We start from the raw sequence: 21,551 nt of genomic DNA on the forward strand, positions 1-21,551 counted from the left end.
ATGGAGGCGGACGACGACTATGAGCCGCCGTTCTCCGTTCGACGACTACGACAAGCGTATTTGGATCGGGTTCGTGGATCCGTCGGTCCGGGTTTGCCACCACCGCGACGGATCACTCCGTTGGCAGCTTCGATCACGCCATCGCTCCCGTATATTCCAGAAGATGATGATGAGGTAGTTTCGGGTTAACATCTATGGAATCATTTGATACAGGAATAGTGCCTCCATGTTATTTGCACTGCTTCTTAGTTGTTTTTCCTTGGAAGCATTCGCAGTTCATTTTGTGAACTACTTGTGACTTCGTTTGTTCTTACCACGACCTTTTTGCTAAGACTAACATTGAATACTTGAAGCGAGGTTTTCTGAAGTTTTTCTTTGAATAAGCTTCCTTCCAGAGTATTTTTTTTTGTTTTTGGTTCATAATCTCTTGTACCATTCCTTTCCAATATTCCAATCGAATATCATGTACTTCCGATTTCCTATAATCCACAATACTTGCGGTGCTAAAATGTTTTCCTGAAACCGCATTCGTTTTGAAAATTTGGCCAAGGTTGGAGGAAGATTTCTCTTTCTTTTTGATGGTAGGTCGCACTTATACATCTGGTATAAATCATAGAATATAAATTTCATCTGTATCAGCAATCCATCCCCAAAGTTAAAAATTTTGATATGAAATTCATAATCAAACTGCTTCAAACGCAGGTAAAACGCTTTTGCAAGCGTTTTGATTCTAGTTTCCATGAACTCCCATCATTTCCCCTTCGATTGGGTCATGATATGAGAACTAGAGCGTATTCTTATGTCGTAGAAGTATTCAGTAGTCCAAATACTCCAATCGATCCTGAATTGAGGACTTTATAGTTTTATCGCTGCTGAGTCTACTCTACCTAGTACCATAACGAAACATATCTGCTCATATGTGCAAAAATTTGCACGGGCGAATAGTTCCGAAGCGTAATCTGGAACGTAGTATAAACAAATGATTCTAATTTTGTCTATCAGTTCACCATTGCAGTCACTTTATCTACAGTTTTGCAAAAATCACCGTTAATTTTTCAAATTCATCCAGTTTTAATTTTTTTAAATTTCAATTTCAATTCATAAATGCTTTCGATCTTCAGTTATATGACACACTGCCGTCGATTGAAAACTTGTCGAGTAAAATCAACCAGAAATCGTGAAGTGCAACTTTTTCGCCAACATCATAGCCGCCTTCTTTTTAGCGCTATCACTTTTTCATACGATTGTCTAGTTTAACTAGTTCTACACAAAATCAAGAAAGCTTTGCGTAAATTATATGTTGACGACGAACCGTAGGAGGTGCTAGTTATAAAATCATCGAACCGAATATACAGTCCATTTTTTTCTGGGATAGAGATGACGGTATTTAATTATACTACAAACATTACAATTTTAGTGATTCATTGTTGAAGGATGCATATTTTTGCCATTATGGTATGGTTACTTTAATATATGTGCTACGGTAATTGAAATACGCGCAGAATATTCGCCAAAACGCTGAAACGTATTGTTAGTTGGAGGTTTTTTATCCGTACATGGAAAACCGGAAATAATTTTCATAAATCTCTGAACTTTCATAGAATTCTATTGGACAGAGAAGCACTTTGTTTTCGAGTTTCATTGAAATGCGCGCTACTAGCGCTGCACAGAGGTTCAGCTCATGGGCTATAATGGATTTCTTGAAAATGCCTACGTTAGTGTAAACGTACTACCGTCATTTATTTTCCAAAAACTTTATAATCCGGCTATATTAAATCCTATTAACAGTACATATTCGGCGAGATCTGGTCCCCACCCTTTGTTGTTCCGTTGACTGTTTCGATGTTCCTTTAAATATCTGCTAGAATTTTGAATGTAAGGCCGTTGCGAGAGAAGAAGGTGTTTTTTGGAGGCAAGAAATTTTTCTCAATGAATAAATTGATTTTGTGCCGGACTTGCTGGAGATCCAAACTTGCAAAAATTCCAAAAAAAAACTCTAGAAATTAATTTCTTTAAAAAACACTTCGCGAGTCTCTTCAGCTGTGTTCATAACAACTCTTTTATAAGAACTGCGCAAATAATGTCAAATAGAAAGGATCCACACCGATCAATTTCCATACTTTGCAAAGAAAAAAGCACGCCGTCCTTAAAATCGAGCAGCATCGAAAAAACAGATGAAGTACCAGCTGAACATACTCCACAAGAAATTGCAAAAAAAAAAAACAAATCCCTCTGTTTTTTTTTACCATTTTTTATCCATTCGTTTACTCTTTTCCTTTTTCTTCTATCTCGAACCATCTTACAGGAACGACGTCTAACACGATCACATCGTACGAATTCGGAGAACGCCTTGAATCGGCCAAACAACGAGAAAGCAAGAGCTCTTCGTTTCGAACCACCACCGCCGCCTAGTTTATCGTACTCGTTACCAGTACAGCACGAAAAATCACCTGCGGCGAGTCGTCAGTCCGACAGATCACATGTAATTCTCTTTTAATGATTTTTTCAGTGAAATTTTCCTTTCAAACGGTGTTTCCTTCCAGATAGCAGCCCCATCGCTAGTAGCGGTTAATGTGACAACTAACCAATCAGGGGCGAACGAACAAAAACCGTCATCGAATAGTGTAACGCGACCACGGGTAATTTCAGCATTTCATTGTTATTTCTACTAATATTTACAGTGTTAATGAATTTTAGGACATTTCACGGGGCCCTGACGAGGATTACCCAGAACGTTTGATGAGCCCACCTCCCACAAGGGAACCACGATCGATAATCAAACAAGGATATTACAGGTATACTGTAGTCTGCTGTAGACATAGACAGATAGTTGCATAGATGCTACTGATTTTAGTAGTCAACAAAACCTACACTCAAATCAATCAATGCATGTGGATCATGGAAATCCAGGTCTTTCGCAGGTGATTCATGTGCGAAACATGCGTTTTCTGTTCTTCCAGAATTCTTCTGATTCTGAGGTTTTAAGGGGAAGAGCGGCAGTTTCAATGACCTACCTGAAGAGCAACGCTATCGTATAATGAAAGAAAATCTGGAACGACTCCGTAGAAGCCGTGCCACCACCCCAAAACCTCCAGTGACGTCGTTCAATGGGCCATTTTTCAAACTCGAGGAAATTAACAGCTCCAAGTATGTTGATGAAAAAAACTTCCCTGTTATTTTTTTTCTGGATGAATCCTAAGGCGTAACGTTTTAGAACAAACGAATCGATCGTTTGCAATGGAGGCCCGGATTATCCTCATCGAGAGATGACTGAGAGTCGAACTTCGTTCGCAGAGTCCAGAGGGCTATCGGCGTCGGAGGCGGAGCTATCCCAGATCAAAGTGGGTTCTAGTTTTATAATTACAGTAGTTCAGTCATTGTAGCATCCTCATTGTGTTGTCTGTGTTGTCTGTTCCTCATTAAAAACATCCGCAAACAGACGCTAGTATTTGCAAACGCTTGGCGACCGCTTCGCTTTGGCTAGGAGCCCCATTTTGTACCCTTGCTGTAGGTCAGGCGGAAAAGTGCACTAATTGCAGCAGACGCGCCGCGGTCGATCGCCTTAACACAAGTGGCTTCGTATTCGAACAGCAGCTCCAGATTTTAACATTACACGAACTTGGGGAAAATTTCCATACGCTAAAACATTTCTTCAAAGAGTTTTCGCAACTCCAATCTGATGACTTCTTCACTTGAGGCTCCGTGGATCGGCAATATTTTGAAATGTCCTGACAACGTGCACTGTTTTAACCTCTACTTTCTGATTGATTGACTTTTTTCTTCTGCTTTATTGAAGCAATGTTTCGAATTTTTATTAACTCTACGATTTGATTACTGTACTTGTTGAAAACATCGCTTGAAAAACTAAGAAGAAAATTCTTGATTGAATTTTTGAATTTTTCAAAACTTTCAACAATTTAATGAAGAGGGGCAAGTTTCCCAGATTTGAAATAGGAATAAGATTTCATCGTATTTGTCTTTCTCTGAAACAGTTTTTTTCATCTTATCCATTAGTCCATGTCGCTTTTATTTGTGGACGGAGTGATTGTATATTAGAGCGCAGCTTTTCGCAAGTAGATGTTCGCTCATCCACCGCATTATAGGATTCATCAGTAGTGATTTGGCCTCCTCTCGTTGACAGAAAGCCCCGATCTCAATCGGTGATGGCTAGGAGTATCACTGGTTAGTCAGGAAAACATTTTGTTATGTGAAAAAGGTTAATTTTAGACTGTGACCGAGTCGTTTACAGACCCTGAAAGAATCAATGAATATCGTAGACAGAAGCAATTGGAAGAGGAAGCAATTAGACGACATGAGGAGGAGAAGGTGATTTCTATGACTAAACAGGTCAGCATTAGCGTATGTTCCGCGCCGATTGTGTTCAGCCGGACGAACGCAACGCATTGGCCGCAGCCGGTGTGCTCTTTCTTTCTCTGCTCAACACATTCGTTTCTCCTTCTGCCCTTTCAACAAGACAAAGTGCATAGCGTTCATCTCGTTGAACACATTCGGCGCCACCAACGCCTACTTATATTTGTGTATATAATGTGTGACGAGAAATGCCGTAGTATAACTATAGCTGCGAGCGATGCAAGTACAACAGCAGCGACTCTACGAACAACGGCATGGTGTCACGTCACCGGTCCAATTTATCGATGTCGTGGATGCGCAGCCATATTTGCCACCGCAACAACAATTCCCGACTAGATATCCTCATTCCCCGGCTCCAGACAACATGTCCCCAGTGAGTTTTTGGCCCGGAAACGGTTTTTGCGAACACTGTGAAAAATTACTTTTCCAGGACTACGGATATGATGCGCATCGTATGCGGGTCTATGAAACTCGACCGATTTCTGCGCTTTCCGAAACGTCAGATAATGGTTTGCATAATACATGGAAGAGGACGTATATCGTGCAAAAACCACAAGAGGTCAGCCTACTTTTGTTTACTACAAACGTTAGACAAATCATGTGCTGTAGGAGAGATTTTAAAGAGAGATTATTTCACCTAGGACAACTCTCTAGAATAATCTTAGAAAGTAACGGGCTTTAGTGATTTGATGAATAGTAGCAACTTAGAACGGCTCTTACCATCATTTCACACCTCCTTTTACTTGTGCTCATCCGGAAAGCATACGGTATACTTCCAAGCTGATCACCAACAGGAACGACTCCTTGAAGGCAGCATACCATGAATCTGACGTGATGAAGAGATCCGTGGGAGAAGCTGGAGGTGGGATTGTAGATTGCGGATCCGAGGTAGCTCCACTCATCTCTCCCCACGGTGAGAAAAAAAAACCGCGTGGAAATCGCTTTAGTTCCTACGAGGCTCCTCCATGTACACGCTCTGGTCTCCTCAACAGCCTATTCATTGGTTCACCTTGAATAGGCTGGTGAGAATCCATCATTGATGTTCGACTGCTCGCACTTGGATGCAACGCATGGACAAAAAAGGATGGCGCGTTGCAACTGAAATCGTCGTAAAAAAAACGGAGCCTTCTGCGCCGTTCTTTTTTGACGATTAAAGAGAGATGAGCAGAACCATCCAGTATCCCGCAATCTACAACCCTACCGCTAACTTTTCCCGCGGATTCAATCATCACGTCAGAATCATGCTGCTTTTAAAGGTTTTCTTGGGGGATCATCAACGTTGAATTCTTTGCACTATTAAACAGTGCTCCGAACTAGCTCCGATAAAAGCGGAAACGGCAACGAACCCTTATACTAACCAGACCCTTATACCCTTATACTTATACTAACCAGAAAATGGTAGGTCAAAGGCACCAGGCCAGTTTAGCCCACGAGGCAATTCTTTACACTTGTGCGAGTGGTGAAATAAATACGCATGCAGCGAATTTCATCAACCACAAGGATGCAATAATTTCCTATCCTGTCAATCCTAGTAATATTGGTAATATCTCTGGTAATCTGATCAGTTCAGGGATTTGTGGAATCACTGCATCTCAAACCTTACCTAAGAACTTAGGAACGTTGAAGACATCCCATTGACAATAACTGCTTTTATTTGCGAAATAAGAAAATAATAAAATGTCCAAGAGTTCACTTTTTTTCTTGCTCAGAAAAAAAAAGTGAACACTGTGTGTCAATTGCACTTTGATTGCTCATATGTTTAACTGCGTGACCGCGACGCATGTTTTTTTGTGCCGAAATCGACGGCGCATCGCACCATTCAATTGGACTCACTCTGCACTGAACAACTTTTTACTTCCAGGTGGCCAAAAACGAAATTTTAAGTAGCGAACAATTACTGGAGAAGGATCAGTACGAAGTGGATATTTTGAAGGTCAGCATATCCATGTATCCATCTCACCTTCCTTCATTTTTTTTCTCTTTTTTTCATTGAACGAGCACCTATTTGTACTTCGCAAAATGCTGTTATAGCGACGAGCCGCGTTTGTGGAAAAGCCCGAAGAGAAGCCAGAAATTGTACGAACTGGACGAAGATGGCAACCACCACCCGAGAAACCGTACGTATGGCCGACCGTCCCGAGAGCGACCTCAGTGGACATTAGTGTGCCCCAAGTCGATTACAACATGAGTACGGTTTAGTCTCATTTTCTGGAAAATTTCCACGGCATTTCCACTCATTCCAGGCCAACCACGATCTGCTGACAATGTTGAGTACAAGTGGGCACCAGTGATCACTGATCCTGGATATAAGAAAGAACGGAAGAATTTCACGCCTACGAATAGCCCACCGTTATCGCCGATTCGTGGACACGGTACTGGACCGCTCGATGAGGTTGCAAAACGACAAACCAGATATGTGATACAGGTGGATCAATAGTGATTGAAGCTTTACAATTTGTAGAAATTTATGGGATATGGATTTAGCCGTCACCAGATGGTAGTCACCGGCCGAAACCAGCGTTTCGAAAGGAGCGGAAGGCGCCAAGTGGAGGTTTTTATCCTCATGCTCCGAATGCGGTGAAGGTATGATGGACTTCCTACAACCTCCTTCCTTTTTCCCATCTGCGTTTCATGTGTCTAAGCATAAAGTTGCTCTCAAACGCGATTAACCGGGCGAGTGCGATTCGCGGCAAAGGCGAGCCTTGGTACCCTGCCTCTGACGCACCGATGGCGCAGTTTCTCTGAGCTCATAACGGTTCCGGAACAAGGATATATTATTTGTCACATGCTTGTCGCGTCGCATCAGCTCGGTTGAACGCAATCAGTGACTCGGCTGTACTTCCTTCTCGACACCTCCCTTACAGTCTCGTATTCTAGGTAGTGAAACGACGACCAGCTTCAGCGCAAGGTTTACTCGCTCCTGTCGATGGCACAACCGAAGAGACTGTTGAAATTATCCATCAGAGGAACTTCCATAAACTAGGTCGAGGTGCGCCTCCTCCAGATTATGAATATCACCGACAAGGTTTGATTGAATACAAGGTTCCTGCACCAGTTCCTCATTTTGTGCAACCCCGAGGAATCCAGCGCTCTTTTTTTTCGGCTTGATGTTTTCGGCTTGTTCCAGGTTACCGCGACACACCACCAAGTGCCGAACACAATGGTCGACGAGCTGTTGGAAGATCAGAGCCAGGTGGGATAACCTTCTCTTCGATCCATTTCTGAAAATACAGCTCTTTTTTACAGACGTGAACGATTGGGAGAAAATCTATGACCTGCCGCCACATTCGTCCACAATCGTCGGTAAAGACGTGCCGACGAATATTGACGTTAAGCGAAGGCTTTCTCAATTCCAAGGATCAGTACAAAGTCTTCAACGTCGACAAGAAAACGCTAATCGATCCTACAGCATGGATGGAGTATGTCCTTTTTCACATTTTTCATATTTTTCCCTAAAACTGAAACCTTGGATTATCCGTCACGAGGGTGTTTGGTCTAAGCATTGTCGTCGCCGAATGTGTTGAACCGCAAGAGCGTTGTGCGACCTCGACTAAGGTGGGGCAGAGGGAAAAAAGTATCCATCAAGCAGAGAAATGATACGTTTTGCGGAAGATGCACTCGTCGGTCGAACTCATGTCGTCACCGACTTTATGCAGTCTCTTCAAAATGCCCCGAAACTTGATGTAGTTGCGTAAGCGGCTGCGCTCTAAACGGTGCGAAGGAGCGCAGCGGTTCCGTTCGAGGTGGGGTCCGTTCCAGCGACACCCGTTCTGCTGTTCGCGGTGGTCCTACCTCGATCCAGTCTGTAGCTCCAGACGCCGCTTCGATCGCAGCCGCTTACGCGATTGTATCGTGCTACTTCTCGTTCTGGCCCGACTCTACCAGCACTCTTTTAGAAATAAAATCCTTGAGTTTCACTTACTTGTTGTACGAGAATCAATGAGCTTCACCTTCCGCTTAGTGTAGTGCTTAGTGTAGTATGAACAGCATAATCTACATATGACAGCATAGCTGCCGCTTTTAGTCGCTTCCTTACTTCATGCACGGATCCATGCACGATATGTCCAGCCCACAGACATCCAGTGTTCGAAATGACCGAGCTCAAAGCTCCGCACGACGAGACAGTTCTCGTCAACGATCGCAGGTGTGCCAATTTTTCTCCCATTCTATTGATTAGTTTTAGTCATTGAATAAATCGAAACAAAGCATCAGCTGGAGATTACAATTTGTCCAGTTATTACCGTAGATTTCCTTCGTGCAACAGGAACGCAGCTTCCAAGAGAAGGCAGCAGAGATATTTTTGAATTCGTGCAAGGACCTATTTGGAATTTCAATAGATGCATATTTGATCCATTGATTCTAACTTGGATTTTCGCCGCGCACCAATGTCGCGCATGTCCCCTTATTTATCGCAAGGTATACGGTGGCTCATTTGTTCACTATACAGTTCTACAGTTCCCTCATATTTTTTGCATGAATCAGGTTCAGCCTGTTCCGTGTAGTGGTCTTCTTCTTTACGGTACGTTATCGTGCGTATGTGGAGTTGACGCCATGCTTAAATCCAGGTGTCGAAGAATGGAGAACAACCACAGGTTAAGAGAAAGCGATAGTCAGACCCAACCACTCACTAATTGAATTCTACGGCCACAAACAAGAGCACTACATCGAATATAAATCCAGAAAGATTTATTGTGGACGAATACCGTGAATGCCCTAACGCGTTCATCTCAATTCACAGTCGTTTGAGGTTTACGAACGTGTAACTGGCCTATACAATGACTAGCGAGGGCCAGCTGATGAATCAAGAAGTCATTGTTTTTATCCTCCCAGACACGTCTAGTACCAATTTACCGACCTCGAAGGTATAAAAAGCTTGGCTGACACTAGAGCGGAATCGGATCTGCTATCGAGCATGCTTCAGGCGCAGCGGAACCTCTTACCAACTTCGCTACACCAGCTAGGGCGACTAACTTAAAGGCATCACTCCACGAATCTGGATTGGTACGGATTTCCGGTGGAGTATTCGTATACGGGATCGTAAATTATGGAGAGAAGGGTGATACCGTCCATTTCTTCCTAATTGCCGTAAAAAACGGCCCAGAAGATACGGCTTCGGGCGTTCTGGCGCACTATTTTCTACAAGGAGTTCGATTGAAGCGCGCCAGCCTCGTGCACTCGCCGCATCTTCCGGGCCATTTTTTATGCCAATTAGGAAGAAATGGACGAAATAACCCCCCTCTCCATAATCTACTATCCCGTATAAGAATACTCCACCTGAAATCTGCACCACCTTAGATTCGTGGGTGATGCCTTTAACGGTGATCACTGTGATAGAGATGAATAAGGAGATAAGACTTGAGTGATGGCGTGGTAAAAACGACCAAAACTGTGAGTCTTGTATATTTGAATGCCCTATTGTAGAACAGCATGAATGAAAATTCCTGGACTCCAGTGACTAAAAACTGCGAATTGAAAGAACGGAGAGTCTGATGTAAGAGAAGGAAGTCAGTATGAGACCAAACGAGGAGAGCAAGAAACTGCTCAGTAGCCCCGGCGGCGTGCTCATTAAACGCAAACGCAACGGAAGTCACCCTCGCCGTTGATCCATATTAAGTATGGTGCCCCTGGTTCTTTCTCGTCGAAACGATCACTTGCTCTGAGCTCTCAAAGCAATGCCAACTGCTGCATGTGTTGCTGCTGTTTATCCGGGATGTGTTCCAAGATGCTGCTTTACTTCTCACCAAATTGAGTTTTCCTTATCGGCTTACTAGAAATTATGGCTCGGAAGAGAAAAGCATTCGATGATAGCGCATTTGAGCTTGACTTCCTACTCTGGGTCCAATTACATACGCTTTGCCTAATCACTGTTCTGTATGTGAGCTCTTTCCAGACAGGGAGGACCCTACGCAGTTCACTTTCACAGCTAAAACTGCTAGCAGTTTGGTTAGAAAAGTTCGAAAAAGATTACTTTCAAGCTGAAGGAAGACAGCTAGCACTTTAATGATTTGCTAGGATTTGTCACAGTTTTTCTGAACGTTGCTGAGAGGCTGCTATGGCTTTTCCTCACTAAATTCAGTCAATATGAAATATCAATATGAAAGGTGGCGTGGACAAACCACAGTTGACCTTCTGCTGTTACTTTTCGCTAATTCAATTCCGTCAACAATAACAGAAAAAAGTAGAAAAACTCGACTGATGTGCACATCACCACTACAATCGACAACCGCAGCGGCTGATCATGGTACTTAGACATTTAAAAAAATCGACAGAAGAGATAAACACTTGAGAGGAGGAGAAATGTGGAGTGTTTGGAGTATGAAAACAGAGTACGTCTGTGTGGCAACTTTTCGCTCCAGATCCTTTCCATATCAAAATACCGTGCACAGAAGTGAACCTCATCTCAGTTGCACTTCCGCTACAGTTCATCAAAAATCAGTACAACTTTTCCGTTAGTTGCTATGGGAAATGATAGTTAGGGAAGCTAACAAAATTCAAACTGACTTCATTTTTTTTACTGCGAGCAAAACAAGATCGTCTTCAACGCAAGAAACAGAAAAATACCATTCCAAAACGTAAACTTTGAAAAATAGGATTCTGCCTCGTGGACCATTTAAAAACTGTTGATTTCAGCACCGACAGCACCAAGAACATCCCAGCACTTCTGCACATAGCAGTCGTTCACCTTCTACACTCCCAATATCTCCAGCGTCACGCACCGATACACCGACTGCGATTCGAGTTCGAACGAAGATGGGACAGGTGACAGCGCCTGGACCATCTCCGGCATCGTACGATAGAGCTAGACCACATGTACCGCGTCCGTTACCTCCTGGGTACAGGGTTAGTTCTGCAGTCATAAACTGGCAGTCACCTTCTTCACTGATGAATTTTGTTTTCAGCTCGGAGATCCTTTGCCTGATCCTAGAGCTTTGTCCCCGGCACCAGGTCATACTAAACGAATGATACGAAATGTGGTTGAGTCTACGCAACGTCATGATCATAACAGTTTTCAACCTATACGAGATCGTAGACTCAGTCCTAGCTCTCAATATCTTTAGTCTTGAAATAAATCAGATAATATAACCCGTTTCTTTGTTATCGTCTATTATTGAAACCTCTCTGAAATAAACCTCGTTCGAAAGAAAAAGAATTTTGAACGGTGCTGTTATTTTTTGCATTTCTTTCATAATTTTACATTACTTGTTGCGACTTTAGCTAATGACAAAACAGAAGTCTATTCAGAATAATTCAGTTATATGTTTAAATTGATCGTTAGAATGTTTTCTTCTTTCATTTTATTGTATTTTACCCATTGAACCGTTGTTAATTATTCCACATATCACCTACAACGTGTGGATTCCGTGTGTGTGCGCGCGCGTTGCTTCTCGCTCTTAACCATCACAGGTGACGATTTAAACCTCTTTTTAAATAATATTTATCTTTTTTCAGGTATTTCAGGGGGTCAGAGGTCATTTCGGGGGGTTAATTGTTAAATGTTGTGTTATGTGTGTATGTGTATGTTCAGATGTTTACAACCTCCGATAATCAACAAATATTTTTCAGGCTGCCAATCAACCACCTAAGGTAAGCTGGTGAGCTGATGTCGTACGAGTGTGTGTGTGTGTGTTGTGACGTCGTTAACGTGATCTAACTCTTGAAAAAGGGACGTGCGGGAATGTTTTCGGGGATAATTATTATTATGAGTGATATATATATATATATATATATATATATATATATATATATATATATATGATAATTATTATTAAGTACATATGTTACGATTGTTATGCAATCGTAACATATTTACTTGTTTACTTTTTATACATTTATGACGAATTACAGTTCTTTTCACGAATCATTCCCATTGAATTCATCCATGTCTGCCCCTCTAAATCACCATAGGAACTATTTCTTCCACGGAAACAAACAGTACAAACGAAAAATATCTTAAAAATTACACCATACCTCTTATTTGCTCCACGCGTCGTCTCTTACGCGCTACGAGCGACGTCGCTTCAGATCCTTGTAGTGATCCGTGGTTCAATGACGTAAACTGTGTTTATACTTCTTTCACGCGACAAAGCAATCATGTTATTTAGCTCCATGCCTGTGAAATCTTGCTGCCCGCCAGATTTGAAGAAAACCTAAGAAACTATCCTAGAGTCGCTTACCAGATACAACCGCCGCGCCCGATCGATATTTGCAAATCCTATGTCATGTTTTATTGATTAGCGCGACCGCATCGCATACTCCGTGATACACCCGTGTGCGGGACAGCAAAATTGTAAGGAACTATATCCAACGGGAGACAGGATAATTTTTTAAAATGAAAAAAATCAAAGAAATGGTACGGAATAGAGTCTACAAAGTAACATTTAACGAATAGTTTCTGATGTTTGAATCGTCGAAATTCAATTGGAAATTGGAAAGATCCGCGAAAAGTCTGTACGGTCCGTACATCCGCACGTCTCAGTTTCGAGGCGCGTGAAGAGTGACTGTTTTGCTCTTGACATGTAGCTGTTGCTTCGCTTTGAATCGCACTCTAGAACGAAGATTTGGATGAGTTGGCAAGGAAGGGTGAACAGCTTTTGGAACGATCACGAGAACGTCGAGCCGGCTACAAACTCATCGACTCCGAGATCGTCAAAGAGGGACCAGAACCTGTCCCTCAAGCTTTCAAAGTAGGTTCTCGCTTTTTAGTTAATTTAAATGATTTGCGCACTCGAATAAGTTCAATAGTGCGCTTTTGAATGCGGTTCCAACCAAAATTAGCAACATAGAACCGGCAACATTTTTTTCATTTGGAACGCGCATGTCAAACCGCTTAGATTTAATGAAATTCTCGTTACATCTTGAGCAATTAGCACAAAAAGTTCTTTTTTCCATCTCCTATAATTTTAGCACATAGCACATTATTTATTTTATTATTTACAGGACCAAGTTCGCGATCTGCTTGAGTCGCGAAACTCACTTGAAACTTCAACAACAAAGGAGCATGATCGTTCCGGATATGTCACGGTATTCTAGCTGTTGCTTTGCTTAGTAGCGTGCGAGTGACCTAACAAACCACCTACGTTCACCATTGAAACCATCAGCTTCCTGGAAAGTGTTGCTTTACCTGAAAAAGCGGACAAAACTTTCCAGGATGCTAAGTGTGCGATACGGGTTTCTTTTTTTCTACTAACACGCGTTTGCAGGATGTTTCTACAGCGACATGGCAATTTTCTACGCAATCCTTTTCGCCGCGATCAATTGTCTCAGTGAATGGTGCAAGAGATGACATTCTCAAGGTCTGCACATCTTCCAAGCAATTTGGTGTTTCTCTCTCCGAAACAATCAGTAGAGGATCGTTTTGATTTTTTTCGTTACTAACTTCCCCGCTATTTAGTGCAAATCACTAACTTGCCTGCATAACGTAAGCTTTGCGCTTCGCTTTCAGAAAGATAAAGTGTGGCCGTATACGGTACAAGAGTCCACATCGGTGGCGGATTCCGGTCGATCCTCTCGGCAACTACACGAGGTCTACGATCGAAAAGTGGAACGATTCGCATCGATGCCGATGTTGAACGCAACTGATCGTGCTTTCATTAGAGTAAAGGCTCGTTTGCTGTGATCTAACCAGTAACATAGTGGACGATTAGCCTATTGACGCTATTTAGCCAGCAAAAAACCTTACTGGTTTCAGAAATTCCGAAAATTTTCAGGATGATAAACCGAGAGGCATTATGAAGCGTCGAGAGTTGGAGACACGAGATCAAATGTTACATCCGTCAGCTGAGAATCAACTCATGGAACATCGGCAGTATCACAGGACGCAGAGCAACGTCAGCAATAAGGTGAGCTGGAAAAAATTTCAGTTAAGTCTTCTAAAATTCAGTTCACATTCGTACTCACCTACTTCAGCCTTCGGTCACCGAAACTGTACAGCGTTTCGAAGAAACACGTCGGACGGAAGAGGTCGAGCGACGTGTACAGCGAAAAGAACGTCGTGATCGCCGCTCCAGACATCATTCCTCATCGCGTCACCATGGTTCTCGTGAAGCATGGGAGAACGGATATAATTCCGGTAAGCCTCAACGTTTTCTTCTTCAGGAATGTGCTGGATTTGTGATTGATTTGGCTCAAATCTAAATGTAAGGTAAAGTTAAGTGGAATCTACAATTTGAATAACAACGTTTTCGGTGCGTTAAGGATACAGTACACATGAGCACTAGAAATCATGAGCAAATTCAAACCAACATCATCAAAAGTGAGCGGAAATCGAATAAGTTTGGGAGTCAAAAGAAATTTTAAAAGTTTAATTCAACGCGACGTGAAGAGATCACCTACATCGAAGTGCACATCACTGAAATATCACAATTTTGAATATTTCCATTTATAAGAACGAAAATCTGAGAGAAGGAACATTTAAGATTTTCCTGCTCTTTCCTCACAAGAACCAGATTTCTGCAACAATCCTAATTCTTTTTTTTTGCCCTTCGGCACTTTGGCGCTCATTGTTCCCGAACCAAAGAAGTGAACGCTGCATCCTTAAATTTTGTCCGACAATTTCTATTATCCGCAGTCACTGAATACCTGTCATTATGTTATTACAAAATAAAAAATGCATACAAAAAAATGCACACTGAAAGCTTCTGGAGATCACAAATTTGTCGCGAAATCTGGAAATTCCGCAATGTATCTTTTTGCTTTCCTGTAGAGATTACAGTTTGATTTAAATCCTTTTCCATCAATCAATAATCTCGTCCAAGTGTGGTTCAATGGCTCTTTGATTCCTCGATTTCTGTTCATTTTTGATTCTTATGAACTGTGACTGTATAGTATCGCATACTATGGCGCACATATCTCAGTTTCTTTGAAAGTGGTGTGTTTGGATATGGGTTAACTGACGAAGATTGATGATTGAGTTCGAAGTTGATCTTATCCGTAATAATGGAATCGATTCATCGATCTTCGTTAGCGGTGTGCGTTAGTGTTTTTTTGTTGGTTGATCGGGTTCATGGATGAGTGCTGTTTAATGATGGTCACTGTGTGTCGGGCTAATCAAGAGCTGCGTCGGGTTTCTAGAGCGCCGTCTCGCTTCTGTTCCTCCGCAACGTATCATCTATCAAGAATCAAATCGTGCAATGAGCGAAGCTGAAATCGACAAAGTCGTCCGCGAAGCGTACGAAGCAGCCGATGAGGCTCGTCGTGATCATTATCGTACGTTACTGTCTGTCTGTGTGTTAACACCACTAACATCATCACGTACAAAATCTAATATTTTAGCCATACCCCTTACCCTTTGTGTTGCAGTGCACTCACCTCAGAAACGCTCGTTCCCTACTAGAATGTCTAATTTCATTAGAATTCAGGGAAAGATCATCCCCGGCTTTGTCCATTTTCGTCCATAGATTCGCTTACGTTTCAGGAATGCGCAGCAATTCATTATCACGCGGCGGTGGTGCCGTAAACGGTTATCTGCCTTCGAGCCAAGAAAGCTACTATCGTCAAAGCACCACCAGAAGAGAACGTGATCATCGGGATCAGAGATACGAGGATGATCATTTCGGCAGAGGAATCGCTCACGCTCGTTATGGTTCGCTGAGCGATTCGCTTAGACGTGGCGAGTTGAAGTATATACCGAACGGTGAAGTGCGTGAGTCTCATTGGAGCCAGAGCCAGCAAAACCGTGGCGGAGGAATGGGCAACATGCACAAAAGTTATTCCACTCGTATGTTTCATTTTTTTAGAATTTCAAACACTTTCTTCTTCATTTACCATTTTTAAACACCAGATCGTGCACTCTCGCTGTTCTTTATTCCATTACCAAGCATCATTGGAGAGATATACGATACGTCAGAATTAAAGCGTAATACAGAAGAGATCGTTAGCTATAGCGAATGGGAAGGGGGCTGTTGGTGTATACAGAACTCACGGCGGTTCTGCTCAGGATCGTCGGCACATATCGTTTTCGCAAAAACATGGTCGCGTTGTGCTCGAAAAACTCGATCTCTTTGGATTCGCAGCAATTTGGCATTCTTATTCCATCTGTGCAAAAATTTAGCCTACACCTGTAGAGGTAGACCGCAAATTTCTAGGCTGGTAAAACCAACTCGGATAGAGTTTAGTAAGTAGACCAAAAACCACTGTCACAACGATACTCTTCTGTCTACGCTGCCTTTCTGCCACAAACCAGCAACGTAGTGTACGGCTCTTCATGTCTTTGTGCCGCGAGAAGGATTGGGGAGTTACTGGGTGCTCCAAAACGCCAGAAAATTTGTTCGAGATCGTTTCGCGTAACCCTAGAAACCCAAACCCATCATCTTCTTCATAGATATGGAACCTCATCCACATTTAATGCATTTCCCCCATACTACCCAAAACGATCCTTACTAACTTAACACAGAGTCGACTGATTGTATCGAACTGCTGCTCCACCTTTCCGGTCACCGTAATGAGTTACAAGAAAACACGCGTGCACAGTAGCCGCCAAGCGTGTTCAACCGAGTTGACGCGACGCATCCACGGCGGAGACGAAGAGCACTGTTCAGTCTATTTGATGCACCCGCTGATCTCCGATCCGAATTCCGTGTTGATAGGCTCCCCGGCTAGTGCCCGCGTCCGCAGGCAGACGCGTCGCGACAACCAGGTTGAACGCGTTCGGTCACGACTCTAAGCAGGCTTTTATTCGCTGATTAATCAGTCGTTTTGTTCAGATTCCTCCACAAAAAGAGCATCACGTAAGAAATATGGTTACATTTAAACCCTCATTAGACGTTTAGCTCCTTTAGTGATTAGTATACATCGAGTAACCTGTGGAACACCAACCTTTCCTGTACATCTATTTGTATCTTAGAGAATTCTTGTCGTTTCCAGGTGATGTATTCGGCGGAGGAGACTATGATCGCCGCTCAACATCATCCTATCGTCGTGGCAGTCAACAAATGTCTCCTTTCGTCGAATTCCCACCCACTTTGCCAAGACGGTAGATCTAACTTCTGTATAAAATTAGGGTTCCTCGCAAAAAAATTTGAAATTACAGCTCAGAACGTGATAACTATCGGCCCGTGAGCAAAAGTCGCAGTTATGCGGACTGGGATGACATGGGCAGAGCTGGATTCGGGCGAGAAGTCAGACGGTGAGTAGGTCTGTCGGCTAACCTCCATGATGAATGATCCTTTTTCTAGTTATGACGATGACATGTCTCGCCTTGAGGCCGAGTTCCGCGATTCGCTGCTGATGCCACTTCCAAACGGGAATCTGTAAGCATATTGTGGATTTTTTGGAATTGTAAACTGTTAAGACGAAATTTTTCTATTAAGGCATGAGAGAGATTATCGAACAGAGCAGATCCCCGGCGGATACGAGACATTCTCGAAGGACAATCGTGCACATTCCGGCAGACGCGTCGGCAAAGACGGTCTTCCAGTAGACTACAGGTACAGTACGATCAACAACTCTGTGTTTTTGGGTCCCGGGAAACTACAGGCAAATCTAAACGGTCCACACCACACTCGCAACTCTACTCCGAGTGGTTGTACATAATGCCATCTTATACGAAACCGCAACCGCACCGCTTGCGCTATTTTGCACTATAGATCAAAGCATCTCAGGGCTGTAGATCGGCATACTTTGATAGGGAAACGCAGCAAGTCAAGTAGTTCTGGACCAAATTCAAAATGGACGAACTACGGTAGAAAATGTGGGCGATTGGTTCGAATATTTTTCTGTTTTGCCTGATGAGCCTTCTTAACGTTCGCTAGGTTCACAAGATGTAGAAAAACAAACAAAAACAATAAAAACAGGATAAGAAGAGATTGGAGATGATTTCTTTTCATTTCGCCGTGCTATAAAGATAATTTCCTAGACGGAACGTTAAGAGAGAACCTATCGTACGTTAAATTGTGCTACAACCAAGGGTCACCAAGGGTCAAAACGACGTGATGCACGATACAATCGCGTAAGCGGCTGCGCTATAAGTGACGCGATGGAGTCGAGGTGGGACCACTGTGAACTGCAGCGATGAGAGGTGTTAGTATGGGTCCCCAATCGATCCTAACCGCTACGCTCCACCGCATCATTTCGAGTGCAGCTGCTTGCGCAAGTCCATCGTGCTTGATTTCGTTTTGACCTCTTCCAGAAGCACCGAAATTCGACCTCCCTTGAATCTTGGCATAGAGATTGCAACTTATCGATAGTCAAATTGAAGCAAGAGCGACGAGCGAGTCAAATTGAAGGCGATGACGCCGAAACGTTAGCCGTAATAAAGTTTGTTAACAATCTTGACCTTTGCTTCAATTTGACGAACATTAGTGTTGGGACCGGCAACTAAGCCATTCTGGATTAGTAAATAAGTGCAAAAACTGGAACCCTTCGTTTTTGGACTTTCGTTTTTGAGAATGGTGCCTTCTAACTGTCGATGAAATCTTATCTCAGTGTTCTAAGTGTTAGTGTTATTTTAAGTGTGGAAGAATAAAAAAGTATAATAAACACGTCTTTCGTCGAAAGGAGGAGTAACTTGAATTGAAATGCAAATGAAAAGATAAAAGGCGTTTCTTTCGTAGTTGAGTGTTTTTTTATAACGAAGACAAATTACAAGCAGGTGAAGAGTTTTGAATACACGCATCCATTCGTTGCATGCGTTACAATACATTTATAATTTACTTTCCCATTACTATTTCGTGCTCAACGCTTAGCCACTCCTTACACATTTGAGAACGAATTTAAAATGAAGAACCTAAATGGGTGGCAAGTAAGAGGTTCGAAACCGTGCTGGGCAAACCAAGCCTTTTATCCTTTCAAGGTCAATAAATTGAAATAGGGTTCGTCTGAAAGCACAAAAACATTGACTTGATGCAGCGGTTGGCCTCTTTAAAGCAATGTATCAATTCTTTGAGTCCTGTCCAATTCGTGAGCAACATATGCCTTCCATAAAAATCTAGCGATTTTGAGTTGAAGCCGAAAGCATTGCTGCACAAAGAAATGGGTCACCGCTCACCACTTAATCTGTTACCTTCCATAGGAAGTCAGTTATTGACGTCTTCGCTATGAAAAGTCGAATTTGTAAACACGATAGAAGCAAAAGTTGTCCACCGCTGACCCTAGTCATCACTAGGCTCAAGTGTGCGTAAAGATTTTCTCAACAGTGTGGAAGTGGTTCGTAAGAGGGATGTGAGAACAACGGGGTGGTAAAGTGGGTGGGAAAAAGAGGAGGGGAATTACGAGAGCAAAGAGGAAATGAGGACAGAGTAGTTACCGTTAAATAAACTCATAGCAAATATTTCTAAATTTAGTTCTAAAGGTCCTATACGTAATTTCGTGGGAGGCTCAGCGATGGCATTAAACTGGGTTTCTGGATTGCGCAACGCAGTGTGACGCCATTTTTATCAGAATGATCGAGTTATATTTCCAATTTTTTGTCGCTAAGCGAGCGACTAAATTAGAAATAATGAGGTGAGAGGAAGGGGGTTCTTTTTAAGAGGGTCTTTCGTGGGTAGGGGAGGGTTGCTTTCAGGTAGTTTTTTTTTTCCAACTACACGCTTGGCCATCACCTCCGACGTGGTGCCTTCGCGGATAAACATCACAACAAACACTTCTCCCACAACATCACGAAATTTCAGCGAAGCGTCACAAGAATACAGCTACAAACGCGAACAAGAGATGGATCGCCGACGCTAAAAGCGGCGGACGCGACGACGACGACGCTTCGGTGACGAATCGTATGCATGAGACAGACCTCTGCTATAATGCTCCATCCATCCATCCTTCCATCCATCCGTCCATAAACACGTAAACACACGGTGATTTAATTTGTACTCATATATCGTACGCATTTTTCTCTTTTTATCAAATGAATTTCCTAATTGTTCTGCTGCGTTTCTGCTCCGTTTCTAGCGCAGCAACGACACTTATTCATTGGAGAAAATTTCAGTTTCAAACAGAACTATACCGTTATGTGTGCTAGTTACACCCGTTGTCTGAGTTTTTTTTTTCTTTGTGCTTAAACAAAATACGCCTCTGTGTGCCAGAACAACTATTTTCTTTTCCATTCTATCTTGTATCATGCTTTTTTCACATATTTCCCTGTATTTTTTTCCTTCTACTTACTGTATTCGACTCAGAAAAGTTGATTTGCTCAGCCTATCTGCCTTTGCCCTGAATGTATCCGATTTGTGAAGAGGAAGAATAAAGAGCGTATTTTTTCACTAAATTTTTATTTACAGCGCTTAACAACGTTTTTCTAACAATCTCCAGCCAAGAAAGGCCAGGATCAACTGCACTTCATTTGAATCCTAGAAGAGAAAATCACAATACTAGTCAGAAAACGAAAATGTATATGTCGGCAGGAGATGTTTCTCTCCACGAACCTCCGCCTTCTTCACGTCATCCATCGTGTTCACTCCAGTCAGCATAAAACAACTTGCAAAACCGTTATCATTTGCGAACTGCATGTCGGTATCCAAGCGATCTCCGAACATTACCGTCTTCCCGGCGTCAATGTGGTGGTGTTTCTTCAAAAAATCAGCTATTGGCTTGTGCGGTTTCCCGAACACTATCGGTGTCCGTCCGGAAACCGCTCGAACCGTGGATGAAACCGCCCCAGCTCCAGGAACTACAACGTCGGAACGTAAAGGGAGCGTTTTGTCCTCATTGGTTACCAGAAATTCCACTTCTGGTCGCTTGAGGAAAGTCGCGGCTTTCATAATTTTCGGATAACTGAGGTGGCAATCATAGCTGCAAACGACTGCCTTCGGGATTACGGGCACATCGAAACTGAAGACGAAATCCTCATAGGAATCAGAAGAAAAATGATCTGGACCGCTTCCGAAACACCGGACTCCACCCATAGTATCCAGTGTATTTTTCAAATCTTCCATGCCTACTAAGTATATCGGTTGTCCAGCGTATTCCGGGCGATCCTTGAAGTATGCGGCCAACACAATAGCAGGAGTGATAAGCTGCTCCCCGGATATCCCTCTAAATCCCATATGTTCAATTTCTGCCAGATATTGCTCGGGAGTTTTTGTGGAGTTATTGCTAATGATAAAAACCCTTTTCATAGAGTTTAGCAGCGTCGTCACGAACTCAACCGCACCAGGAATCGGAATATGGCCTTTATACAGCACACCGCCGACATCGAAGAGAAACGTGTCATATTTGAGCAGATCCTCTCGCGAAATCCTTGCCGGAGTCAT

The 21,551-nt window shown here is 42.8% G+C and overlaps 2 protein-coding genes across 4 annotated transcripts; one reads left to right on the forward strand and one right to left on the reverse strand.

Moving 5' to 3' along the window:
• RB195_009412 (uncharacterized protein) lies at positions 1-20,034 on the forward strand (the record flags this gene model as incomplete). 3 transcript variants are annotated; one of them, XM_064189956.1, is made up of 35 exons in its annotated part: positions 1-174; positions 2,306-2,482; positions 2,544-2,639; positions 2,698-2,795; positions 2,855-2,921; positions 2,987-3,147; positions 3,215-3,341; positions 4,104-4,182; positions 4,250-4,347; positions 4,580-4,744; positions 4,802-4,930; positions 6,233-6,304; positions 6,403-6,559; positions 6,615-6,796; positions 6,856-6,954; positions 7,249-7,360; positions 7,499-7,564; positions 7,618-7,790; positions 8,396-8,515; positions 11,002-11,211; positions 11,271-11,345; positions 11,935-11,955; positions 12,921-13,055; positions 13,309-13,392; positions 13,572-13,664; positions 13,814-13,972; positions 14,079-14,210; positions 14,278-14,440; positions 15,442-15,576; positions 15,785-16,087; positions 17,233-17,341; positions 17,399-17,494; positions 17,544-17,618; positions 17,679-17,795; positions 19,977-20,034. In XM_064189956.1, 35 exons carry the CDS (start codon positions 1-3, stop codon positions 20,032-20,034), a joined length of 4,317 nt encoding a protein of 1,438 aa, XP_064047539.1. The 3 variants fall into 3 exon arrangements, with proteins under 3 accessions (XP_064047539.1, XP_064047540.1, XP_064047541.1); XM_064189957.1 differs by lacking the exon at positions 13,814-13,972; XM_064189958.1 differs by lacking the exons at positions 13,814-13,972; positions 15,442-15,576.
• A 635-nt stretch (positions 20,035-20,669) lies between these two features.
• On the reverse strand, positions 20,670-21,551 carry RB195_009413 (uncharacterized protein; the record flags this gene model as incomplete). Its single annotated transcript, XM_013447228.2, has 1 exon — positions 20,670-21,551. One exon carries the CDS (start codon positions 21,549-21,551, stop codon positions 20,670-20,672), a length of 882 nt encoding a protein of 293 aa, XP_013302682.2.

The sequence above is a fragment of the Necator americanus genome, chromosome III (genome assembly GCF_031761385.1).
Source record: "Necator americanus strain Aroian chromosome III, whole genome shotgun sequence".
Lineage (NCBI taxonomy): Eukaryota > Metazoa > Nematoda > Chromadorea > Rhabditida > Ancylostomatidae > Necator > Necator americanus.